Below are 12,958 nucleotides of genomic sequence, written 5' to 3'. Positions count from 1 at the left end.
AATAAACATGTCCTGGATATAAAAAAATTGCACTCCGTTTTCAGAGAGAAAACTGGTTTAAGAAATTTCAAAAAATTATACTTTCTAATTGTAGGGTCATCCATTTGTTTGTGAATGTAGCGCATTCCAGTCGAACAACAGAATTCCCCAGTGTCGTACTCCAAGTGATACTAAAATGTATTGCTGATCTACTGGATCCGCAAGCATATAGGAAGCTGAATGAGGACCCCACTAACAACGTTCTTAGAACTGTGACGCGGTTAACAAAAAAGTCCTCCATTGAAGAGAGTGTACAGAAAGGTGTCTGTACCACCGAGGCTTTATGGATTGTCCAAAATTCATAAAGAAAATGTGCCGTTAAGACCGATACTAAGTGCCATTGGTTCGCCCACCTACTCGTTAGCCAAGTTTTTGACTATGCTGTTAAAACCACATGTGGGCCGTTCGGGTTCTTATATAAAGAATTCGACACATTTCATCAGCAGATTGAATGGCATAGTGGTCCAGTCGGAGAACTTATTGGTCAGCTTCGATGTGGTGTCGCTGTTTACCATCATTCCACTTAATGATCTATTGGAACAGCTGGATCGAATTTTTCCTGCCGATATTTCAGAACTGTTTAAGTGTTGTTTGACGACCACATACTTCAAGTGGAATGAACAGTTTTATGAACAAACGGATGGCGTGGCTATGAGAAGCCCCTTAAGTCCTGTAATTGCAAACTTATTTATGGAGAAATTCGAAGAACAGGCCTTAGGTACTGCCAGCAAAAAACCAAATGTTTGGTTCCGATACGTGGATGACACGTTTGTCCTGTGGAGAGGGAGGAACTAAGTCGGTTCCACGAACATCTGAATAGTATAAACTCGAGAATTTAGTTTGCAATGGAGGAGGACGTAGACGGCAAATTACATTTCCTCGATTTGCTTGTTTTTAGAAAATCGTAGTTTGGGCCACTCAGTATACCGCATACTCACGCACACGGACCGTTATTTGCACCGGGATTCGAACCACCACCCACAACAGAAGCGGTGTGTTATCAAGACGTTAGCGGACAGAGCTAGAAACATTTGAGAACCTGAGTTGCTCGACGCTGAGATGGAACATCTCCACAATGCACTAATGAAGAACGGATATTCGTCCGCCGAAATAAAACGTGCGTTGAGACAGACTCGCAGAAATCATAGTGACGTACAGGCTACTGCAAAATCTAAGCTTTTCCTGCCGTTTGTTAAAAATATACGGGAAGAATAGGGAGGAGCTTGACGAATCGGAATATTACCGTAATTTACAAGCCCACCAGAAAGATACAGGAATACCTTAAGCCTGCCAAGGACGCTGGCAAACCATTGGAAAAAGTTGTAGTGTATAGGATCCCGTACAGCTGTGGAGATGTTTATGTGGGTACCAATAAAAGAACTGTTTCAAAACGTTTGGAAGAGCACAAGGGCAATTGTAAAAGAGGAGAAACGGAACGATCAGCTGTTGCGGAGCATGCTTTCCAGCCAGGTAACCACCATATTCGTTTCGAGGAGACGCAAGTACTAGCGGCTACAAGCGGATATTACGAAAGGCTCTACAGGGAGGCAATCGAAATCGCCACACACCCTAATAATTTCAATCGAAAGGAGGAGGGCGTGAAATTAAACGGTATATGGATGCCGGTGTTGAAGAAGATGTGTACCACCCGTCCACTACTGGGTGATGGCAACGACGATCGACGGCAGCGGACAGCGGCCAATTGCACTGACGTTTTCAAAACACGTGACGTCGCGCCTCGGCGCGAGAGCGCGCGGACACGGAATTTAGCGGCAGTCAGTAGCGAGCCAGTGGGTGTGTTGGACCTTCCATCGAGCTACAGAACCCCTTGAAGATGTCCTCCGCAGACGGGGACCAAACGTTGGGAATTCATACAGAATTAATCAACCGACCACGGCATAACAGCCCGGATAATTATAATGGACATGTCACACTCCAAGTACCGAGAGATGATGAATATGACGTACTGTTTCGTCACAATTGTATCAGCTGTGTTGACTGGCTCGAAAGGAGATGTACACTGAGATGACAAATGTCATCGGATAGCAATATGCACCTACACTAATGCCGATAGTATAGCGGACACAAGGAATAGAAGGGCAATGCATTGGAGGAGCTATCATTTGTGCTGAGATGATTCATGTGAAAAGGCGTCCGTCGTGATTATGGCCGCACGGAGGGCGGAGCTAGACGTATGAAATATTTCATTTCGGAAATCGTTAAGGAATTTAATCTTCCGAAATTCATATTACATTCCAGGGTTTACCTGTCACCACAGACAACGCAGTGGGGGCTTACCTTCACTTAAGGACCGAGAGCAGCGGTGTTTGCGAAGATCTGTTAGTGCTAACAGACAAGCAGTTCTGCTTGAAATAACGGCAGATATCAGTATGAGGCGTACGAAAATTGTATCCGTTAGGCGAAATTAGGCGTTAATGGGGTGTGGGAGCAGACGACCGACGCGTGTGCCTTTGCTAACAGTAGGACGTCGCCTGCAGCGACTCTCCTGGACTGGCGACCCTGTCGGATCCTTGACGACTGCAAAACAGTGGCCTAGTAGTATGAGTCTCGATTTCAGTTGGTCAGATCGTAATAATAACAGTTAAGTATCTCCGTTCTTTCAGTGTGATATGTCACGTAAGTACACAGTTCCTTAAGGTTTTGTAACACGTTATCAACAGGGTTTGACTTATGAGGTACTCTGTGGAATGCAATAAGAATTTTTACATTTTGCAGCTGAAATTTTCTGATGTGTGTTCTCGCAGAACGGATTACTTTCTGCGCTGCCGTACGTCGCTAATATTGTCCTGAGTCTTGCGTCCAGCTGGATCGTCAACAGCGTAGAGAAGAAGCAAATCCTCAGCAGGGGGGCCTTAAGGAAGGTGGTCAACTCCATTGGTAAGAAAGTATGTGCAGATACCAATGTATCGGTTTTCGCACAAGAAGTCATTAAATTACAGGAAAGAAAGTCGAAAAGTTTATTTATTTATTTAACCTGCTATGATTAGGGCCATCAGCCCCTGTCTTACATCGGAGCACGGTTTCATATATGCAGTGCCGTTTTTTACATCATAGTTACCTAAGAAATAACAATTACAGTTACGCAAATAGTATGAAAATCTTCCAATAACTTACATGTATGCAGCCTGGTGGTCGTCGAAAACCACCGGTATTTCGACTGGAGCACACCCTGCCATTTTCAAGGCATAACTCCACCAATCAAGCGATACGTAACGGAATCTACACACTTTTTGTCGGGTTGTGAGTAATGCTGGTGCTTCGACAGGTTGCGCTGTAAAGCACCTTGCTACTCTGTTGAGCTCTGTAGTAGGTCGGCGTGAGCATCACGTTAAGAACTCGATTGATTTCGTAAGTCAATTAGAGGAAGTGCGATTGAATGAATACGATATTATATTAAGTGTGGATGAGGTCTCTTTCTCTCTCTTCTCTCGCATTCCTCTGTCTGATTCGCTACGGTTGATTGAGGCTAGCTTTGGTGTTGAAGTAACGAACCAATTTCGACATGTCTTGACTTCCACTCACTTTTTGTTGAATGGCCATAATGTGAGCCGACAGATGAAGTTGCGATGGGAAGCCTATTGTCTGCTATCATTGCCAATTTGTTTATGGAGGAACGTGCCTCAGAGTTGCAGCTTTGAAACCTGCGCGCTTTTTTTTTCGGATATTAAATTGTACTTTCGTTGTTAGGCCTCAACGGCCACAGCGGCCGGCGCATGAAGGGGTGCTCCGTACCTTGGTTCACAGGGGCCATGCCATCTCGGACCCCGAGAGTTTGTCAGCTGACTTAGCCAATTTTGAGGTCATCTTTCGTCAGAATGGTTTGAGTGAAAGACAGATCAGACGTATATTGCGATGTCGACCTACTGTTAACCGGGTGAGTGATGATAATACCGAGGTGGCACCGAAGTCTACAGCCTTTTTCCCTTACGCAAGAGTATTTCGAATAGGACTGCTCGTATTTTCGGAAATTATGATGTGAAATTTGTTATTCGACAACCATCTAAGACCAGAGTCCTTTTAGGTTCGGTAAAGAATGTTCTTGGTTTGCGTAATGCTTGTGTCTACCGTAGTACTTAGAGTTGTGTCATGTCATGTATTGGCCAGAGTATCAGAACTGTGGAGGACCGGTATACTGAACATAAGCGGCAACACGCTTACAACAGCCAACAAAATCCGCTCTGGAACCGCGGGACTGCTACGGTCGCAGGTTCGAATCCTGCCTCGGGCATGGGTGTGTGTGATGTCCTTAGGTTAGTTAGGTTTAAGTAGTTCTAAGTTCTAGGGGACTTATGACCTAAGATGTTGAGTCCCATAGTGCTCAGAGCCATTTTTTTGAAATCCGCTCTTGCAGAACACTGTCGTGGTACCTTTCATTCTATGGAAAATACGGGGATTCTGACACGCACTTCCAGCTGATGGGAAAGTGTTATTAAAGAAGCAGTTGAAATCAAACTGGCATGTAACCTTATAGTTTTTCTTTCGATTCTGTTGGAACCCTGCGCTCTCCCTTGCCAAAAACCAGAGGGGACTAAGTTAATGGTACCTCACCCATTGATTAATTTCACTATCGATAACTTGTGACGTCGGTCAACTTTGGGTTTTGTAATGGAGCTAGTGTTTACAGCATGTGCGTGTGTGTTACCTATATGGAGTTTCTCTGCAGACAGAGCTTCTAAATTCCCTTGCACAACGCTTATTTGCTGCAGTTTTGCCTTGAAAATGGTAGGGTGCGTCCCTCTCGAAATTCCGGCGGTTGTCGACGACGTCACCCAGGTGCATTACCATAAGTTATTTGAACACAGTATGCGCCGAGGGAAATTAGGAAACATATTAAAATGATTTGTGTGCCTGCAGTGACAGTATGAGTAAAATGTGGTTGTACCAAACGCATACGCTGATGATGTTATAAGGAAAGGTGTAAAAAATAAATAATATGGTAGCTAAGGAACATTTCAAAATACTTTAGTAATAGCAACACCAGAAAGCATAGCAAATAATGAAAATTTTTCTTACTATGTGTATGCAGTACACTAAGAAGAATACATGATTCAATTTAAAGGTGATATTTAGGGTAGAAAGGGTGCGCAACTTGATACTCGGAACTGCCACAACAGCTACGTCACCAACACAGCTGGACATCACGCCGAAGTGAGCTTGGGTAACAGATATGGATGAGGCACTGCTTGCCACTGCAATCAGTGGCTGGCGAGTGGTGGTGAGCCTGTCTCTCGCAAACCCACGACCAAATGATTTCAATGGGTGGGAAATCTGGAGCAGTTCTTAGCTTGTGAAACAGTTGAATAAACTCTGGAGGTCTGGCCTTAAGATTTTTTGGATTTTACCTACAACTGGGGGTTATCGCGAAGTGTGGAAGGGGTTTCTTTCAACAAAATGATGATTAGGGACCCTAGGCAGGTCAGCCAAATGTCGGGGGGGGGGGGGGTTCAAAGAAGAATGCTTTTACTTGTTCACTTTGCCTACTGGATTGGGTCGTTGGCTCTGGCTGGAGGCCTGTTATGAGACCCAACTTGTTAATTAAAACTGCTCCTTCACTAATTTTGATTAATATTTAATAACTAAATATTGTTCAGGGAACTGATCACTACTAAACAAACAAGGATAGCATTGAACACATTTATTGAACAACAATTTTCCTAACATCAAACTGAACAATGACGTACATTTATAAGTGACAAAATTAAGCTAATGGCCCTTAAATTCCAAAACTAACTCTTAAGGTTGGATAACGCATCTGTACTTGTTATTTTCTACTCTCTCCCCTTGTCAGACGGCATAAAATACGTCAGACAAACCTACTGCAATTAACAAATTGTCAATAAGAGCGTGACTGGAAAACTGAGCTCTGGTAATCACAGGCGTGCGTAATATCACATTAAATGCCGAAACTGAGCATCACGTTAGCAAATGCAGCATCGTGGACAGGTCAGCAAGCTGCTGAATGCGTCTGCGTCGTCGAGGAGCCTCAAATGCAACAAAATTAATTTATTTTCGCGAACAGGCTTCCTGTTCGTAAACTCCTATTCAAAAGCTAATTCTGCTTTCTTTCCAATCGTCTCGCACTCGTTAAGACGGGACTCACCAGCACAAAGGCGGGATCTAGTAACGTCTTTAATAAAGTGTGGCTCAAGGAAATTGCTCTGCTCCTGCCTGCTTCCTGTGAGACAGTATTCCCAACCGTAATTAGCGGAATCAGCCTGTCTCTAACAGTAAAACATGACAGTACCCCTAACTGAATACTAGTTTCAGTTGTATCTGGCAGACTTATTCAAAGTTCTGCACAGCACACTGAAAAGAATTTGCTCTCCTACAGCAGAGCTGTAAGCACGACGACCACTCTCTAGAGGAGCTAAGACGCTTCTCCTCGATAACAGCTCCAAAAGCTTCCCTCTGCAAAAATCAGCACCCCCATGCTATTTTTCGAGCTGGCCAATCCCGTGACTCTAGACCAGCACAGTTCGCTCCCACTATTCTTTCCTGGCTTCGTTCAGCCAATTAAAACATTCTGCGCCTTACTGCGCCTAGAATGTTCTGGAACAAACTGAAACTCCGTTCAAAATTGAACCCACCAATCGTGTCTCTCTGTTCACCCTCATTCGGGAAAAGGTCATTGCACTAGCTTAACCGCGTTTCTTAGAAAGCCCCAGAAAACGTTAAGATTCGTGGGAAGGCTCCCATAGGCGCCAGCTCATCTCGACATAGTGGCGTCGGCGTAACGTCCAGCGCAAACGAGGCGCCGTCCCTCGAAGGCCTGCCTCTGTTGTCCACGCAATGGGTGCCTGCCTGCTCCGGCGGCGCGTCTCCCCCAGTGGAACGCTTTCGCATGCCGACTCGTAATGGGCGGTTGTAAAATTCCGCACCCCTCTGTCCTGCCTTTGAGCAGTGCCGCTCGTCCGCTCCAGCCAAACTCCGTGAAAATATCACCTGAACCCCGACTTCATGCAACATGCGAATTTCTTAAAGTTAATACACGTCTTATGCCGTCTGATACTCCCTATATTAATTTCAATAGGCTGATTGCCTGATAAATAACATAGTAACTAATATCTAACTTGTCTTTGCAACAATTATTATATTACAGTAACGTGCAAAGTGCTGCTACCTTACAATACTCCATCCTCCTCCATTAATTTTGTACAAATGAGATGACTCATTTGGAATTACCTCACGCCATACAAAATTCATATCTGTACATACTATGAGCTCGCTACATTACATTTGTGAGATGGAAATTTAAGTGCCAATGTCTCCTGCATATTCACTCTCTAATCATACTTGTATAAATACATTTATCAAGATATAATTAATCACTATTATGGAACGCGGACACTTACTGTATAGTCAACTCTATAATGTTTGATCGTAGTCCTGAGCTACGACAAATGCAAACAATTCTTGGTCTCATGTTCCCCAAAATACTCAAAATGAATTAAATATGTTATGGACACGAACGCATTTACATTTGCGTTTAAGTCATCCTCTTATGCTGGTTCATAGTCCTGAGGTTCGAAAAATAACTAATTGCAAGTTAAAACTGATTCGTGTCCCACAAAGTACTGAAAGGCAAGTAAATTACTAATGGACAAAAATATATTTACATTTACATTCCCATCCTCTTTGCCGGAACGCAGTCCAGAGGTATAACAAAACTCAGCAAAACTTACTCTTGTCCATGTTCAAATGAATTTTAATTATTTATTTTCAAAATTAATACATCCTATCCTGTTCATGATTTTGACATAAGGTCCATTCATCCCATTCATCCTTCTCTACTTTACAACTACACATTAAAGTGTCCACTGTTTTCGACAGGTAATCCCACTTTAATTTACGCTCAGCAGATTGCCCAAAAGTTGTAAAAAATAATTTTAACATATGCTTCCATCTGAAGCTCACTTCATTCAGTCAAAATCGTGTTCCTGTTGTTGGATGTTTTCGTGTTTGTGGTGACAATGTGACATTCTAGCTTTACAAAATTTCAATACGGTCTGCTCAGGTCCAGTGCCTGTCAAAGTGTTAACATTTTGTGAAATAGCACAGAAATAATTATTCAATTAGTGTGGCAACTTCTGGTAAGAATAATATCACATCTATGTGGATTCTTTCAACACTATCTACCACATAAAGAATTTCGTAAAAACATATTCAAACAGTGACCAAAAACACATAGTACAAAATCACATAAAACAATTGGCATATATCAAAGAGGTGATACATAAAACAACATAGTACACACAACAAATTTAAACACACATGAATCAAATCAATACAAGACAAAACAAGCAAATACACAAAAAACTCTACAACATATACATTAATAAAATCGACAAGAAAATTATGAGTGATGACCAAAATGAGCCTCGCCTTATTCATTAATGTTAATCATGAGGCAGCCATATTGTCATAACTACGAAGTGGCCTACTACAGTGAATCTATACAAAAGCAAACACATAAATGAGGTTAGTGAGTACACAGTTCCTAGCTGTCTTTCAAATTTTGTGGCTAGTGACTTAGGGCATATCGTTACACTTTTGTCGCTTTGTATGCAAGCATAAACACAGCAAATTTAATTCACAAGCACTGGCACCATTCGCAAGCACTTAGCACACGCTAACAAATTTGGGTGGTAGCTCTGAATTCTGCAAAGACCACCTGCTCTCAACTCGATCGTACCACTGCACCCACGGCCGTGGCGCAGTGTCCCGTCTGGCTCCAACCTCGTCATCACCTGGGCATGGAAAATCGCTCCCTGCGTCTCCAGTGGTAGCCTGGTGTGCGACTGTGAACAGACGATGTTCGTCGTGGACATTGAAATATTGATGGTTAGATTTCGGTGGGGCTTCAGAACCTAATCATTCTTCTGCGCTGGCTAAGGATTCTGTGTATCTGTATCTAGTTGGCAATCTTCATGTATGAACATCTAAGTAGTGTACCTAAATACAGGCTCTTCGTGTTTCTTCGGTTCTTGCAATCTCATGTTTTAGGATAAGGTAAAGGTAAGGTTTTAGGTTCCTCAGCAGAACGTCCATTTGTAGGCATTCCCACCTTCTGTCCTCCACATTTCACAAGCATTCAGGTGCACGAACCAAACGCCTGGACTCACGCTTCTCTGCATGACAGTCCTCTCCACGTTGCGTCACCTGCCCGGCGAAGGTGAATCTCGGAGCCCAGGCCGCTTCCCTAAGTTCCACGTGCCCTTAGCGCTAGGATTTCACCCGGAACAAGTCCCGCCCATTCACCCCCCCCCCCCGCCCTCCACGACTCTCCACAGTGTAAGGCCCTCCCCTAACCGCCAGTTCCCAGTTCCGCAAACTGGAAGCTACAACAAAGTTGTTGTTGTCACAGTCCAACACACGTTACACTGTGATGAAATTCAGTAATGATAAGAAATTTAAGTTGTTCTGGATGGTAATATAACATGAATTTGCATTATTAAAGAAATAAAAATATTTATAGAGAATTGATAGCATCGCCAGCAATAGAAAACAAAAAAAATAACGTGATGTTATTTAAGGGCAATAAGGACAAATTTTCATTAACTAATTCACTTATTAATAATACGTTTATTTGAGGGTAACAGCAGAGCAAACATACAATGCGAAAACAATGGTCTTGAATCTGTTATGTAGATAGTAAAGCCATGGATGCAGTCGACTAACTCTGTTGTCTAAAATCAACGTTATATAGAAATAAGTGAAAGTCGTTTTGTTTATGTAGGCCCTCATAGTAACTCACGAAAATTAAAGAATGTAAGAATGCCATAAAGTAGAAATGCCTAATGAAGGCAGTACGATATTTCCTTATATGACATATTTCGTTGGTATTTGCATGGGTAATGGGTGAATTTTAACTTGTAAATTCTTCCAATGCCATACCTGCGCATTATAAACGAGGTTACAAAGAATTGTGGCTGTTTCTGCGTGATTAATGTACTATATGCTGTTGCAAACGTCTCAGGGAAATAATCTGTCGTTATTCTTTGTCCTGTCTATTTTTAACCAAAAGATTCATTAATTTTGTAAATTTCATTCAAACCATTTTAAAAAAAATAATAATGATGATGTGTATGTTTGTCACAGAACAGTTATGGAGGAAATAAATGCTGCAGTGTCTCACGGCTGTAAAACGTCCTTCATGCTGTGCTAGCTCTTCTTCCACCCCTAAAACTTTTCAGCAAAACTATTCAGTGAATAACATGCGAAAACAGCGTTGATCGATCTAGCAGGAACAAAGTAATATTGATGCCCCCTGGAATGATAGTGAACACTGACGCCTGTTTCGCGTGTACTGTCTGAGTTCTGAAACTCAGAGTGTCAAGTATACCGTGGTTCATATTTCTCTGAGCAAATTATTATTTGAGGGTAGGTTTATCCTGTTTTAGCTATGGGTGCTTTTTCTCACACAGAAGTATGTTTCTTCATAGGCTATTCATCTAAATACTGAGTTCTCGTATTTAAAGAATTCAGTGCCAAATTGTTTTCTCTTATGTTTGCTGTGGAAGTACCTGGCACTGCTGAGGCCAACTGTGCACGTTTTTTGTAACGTGTCTTTTAACTATCTGGCGAAATTTAAGACCTGGCAAGATATTAATTTAATATTCACTCCGAGCGAGTGCAGCCGAACACGGTAAACCATGTGGGTCAACTGAAACGATGCCCAGGCGCCGAACAAAGACCGGGAAAACCGGGGGTGAGTGGGCGGGACTTGTTCTGGGTAAAATCCTGGCGCTAACGATTCCTCTAAGTTCCGGGGAGGGTCGTAACCCCCACCTTCCACCCAGCTCGGCCATTGTGTCTGCTGGAGAGCCGCCCCACGCTGTGCTGACCTACGCCGCCGCCTGCCGGTCGCTCATTCACCTCGCCTTGGTCACGCGCCGCTCTGCGCTGTGCCCTCGTGGTTCTCGTATGCTGTCCCGCTCGTCGTCAGCTGGCCAGTCACCGCGACAACGTGTAACTGCACTCACTAAGGACATGATATTTTATACTTGATTACTTATTGCCTAAGCCACTTCCTCTCACGTCATCGCGTACTATACATTACAGTTATTTTACAGAGAGACATTTCTTAAACAAAATGTTCAAAACAAAATTGTAGAAACAAGCATGATGGTCTTTTCCTGTGGATAAAATAAACGTTTAACAATTTAGTCATCCCATCACCACATTGTCTCTAACTACTAATTTCTCTATTTGTACTTTCTACAGTTGACGTCAACATGCTACTACTAAATACTGTGACCTTTTATAGTAAACTCCTTTCCCTGGCATCGCTCAGTTGCTGCTATTATCTGTGAACAATTAAAAACATTTGTTACACATTATTGTAGGTTACTGTAACTCCGAATTTCTTCGATACCCCTTTGATTTTGTGCTTGTTTGACTGGTTATGGCATTGGTCTTCCGCTCCTAGTCTGCTTCTAACTGTAACGGTAGGCTCAATTCAACGTCATGCTTATCTCTTGAACAAAACAAGAGTTAGTTTTGCACGTTACAGCAAGTAAAAATCAGTGATGGTGGTCAAGGTTCTTGGTTGGACTTCTGTTCAGAGCATCTACCTCTTGTGGTGAACTTCATTATCTTCCTTTAAACTGAATGGCGTGTTGTTTTAGCGTCTCTGCTTAACTCAAATAGTTAAGCCCAGACTCGGCTAGCGTCGCTAACACGTCTCTACAACACTCCTACGGCGCAAATGATCAATAAGGTGTGTCGATCACGCTATTGCGTGCGACCAGCCACCTGATTTACGTCTTTCTATGAGGACTCAAAACTCGCCTTTTCACACAACGCCTTCATCGCTCCCATTTCGAATTATCCATGTTTGGTGCGTCCTTATCGCCTAATTGCGATTGACTGGCCACCGGATTATCGTTTTGATCACCATACTCACACTAGCAACACAATTGACAAAACAGGTGTGTCTCGAACACTACTGCGTCGGACAGACCACCTCATAATTATCACCCGAAACACCCACTATCGCCATACGCTAATAACGCAACGGGTGGGTCCTGAACACTACCGCGTCGGACATCACACCCTGCACTCGTCTCAAGAAACGCAACACATTCGGTGGGACGCAATGTCCACCTACCACATCACAACACACTCAACACACCTCAAATCCTCTCGCGACAGATCCAGATTTTGTCCTGAAAGTTCTCCTGTCCAATAGCCTTGCCATAAAATTTTGTAGGGAAGTTATCTACATAAGATAACCCCTTCTATAATTAATCTAATACTTCTAAATATTGTTTGTGTCATAGCTGAAGCAAATTTTCTATACTAAACGACCCAGTGGTCCCCATACAACAAAATTTAACATGAAACACATAATATAGACACAATCCATACCAAAATAAGACAAACACATGAAAAATAGCAAAATAAATATACACAACATAAAACAAATAATCACAAAACACAAATAAAACACTGCCCATACTAATACAAATAAACATCGCCAACAGATCACAAAAATCTAATCTAATTATACACTACTTTGTTCTCGGTCGCGTTCTTACGCTGCCGAGTGTGCCGCCCTAGTCATTCATGTCTATCCGCAACTCGTGGTCGTGCGGTAGCGTTCTCGCTTCCCGCACCCGGGTTCCCGGGTTCGATTCCCGGCGGGGTCAGGGATTTTCTCTGCCTCGTGATGACTGGGTGTTGTGTGCTGTCCTTAGGTTAGTTAGGTTTAAGTAGTTCTAAGTTCTAGGGGACTGATGACCATAGATGTTAAGTCCCATAGTGCTCAGAGCCATTTGAACCGTTCCTGTCTGTTTTGCGCAGTTTGCGTACGGCCAGGGTTCGCCGGACGTATTTCGATTATTTGTGCAGGTTGTGGATTGCGGTCTTCACTCGCTCTCCAGTTCTGCACCGGTTG

At 43.0% G+C, this 12,958-nt stretch overlaps 1 protein-coding gene across 2 annotated transcripts in view; it reads left to right on the top strand.

Moving 5' to 3' along the window:
- LOC126163105 (putative inorganic phosphate cotransporter) overlaps positions 1 to 12,958 on the top strand; it is a 328,093-nt gene that overhangs the window by 40,180 nt on the left and 274,955 nt on the right. For both annotated transcript variants that reach the window (XM_049920037.1, XM_049920029.1), the window contains exon 7: positions 2,805 to 2,937. In XM_049920037.1, coding sequence (XP_049775994.1) covers positions 2,805 to 2,937 — 133 coding nt within the window. The remainder of the gene's footprint in view (positions 1 to 2,804; positions 2,938 to 12,958) is intronic.

This window comes from Schistocerca cancellata, chromosome 1 (genome assembly GCF_023864275.1).
Source record: "Schistocerca cancellata isolate TAMUIC-IGC-003103 chromosome 1, iqSchCanc2.1, whole genome shotgun sequence".
Lineage (NCBI taxonomy): Eukaryota > Metazoa > Arthropoda > Insecta > Orthoptera > Acrididae > Schistocerca > Schistocerca cancellata.
The sequence above is the reverse complement of the archived record's forward strand: the minus strand, read 5'-3'. Positions and strand labels throughout refer to the sequence as shown.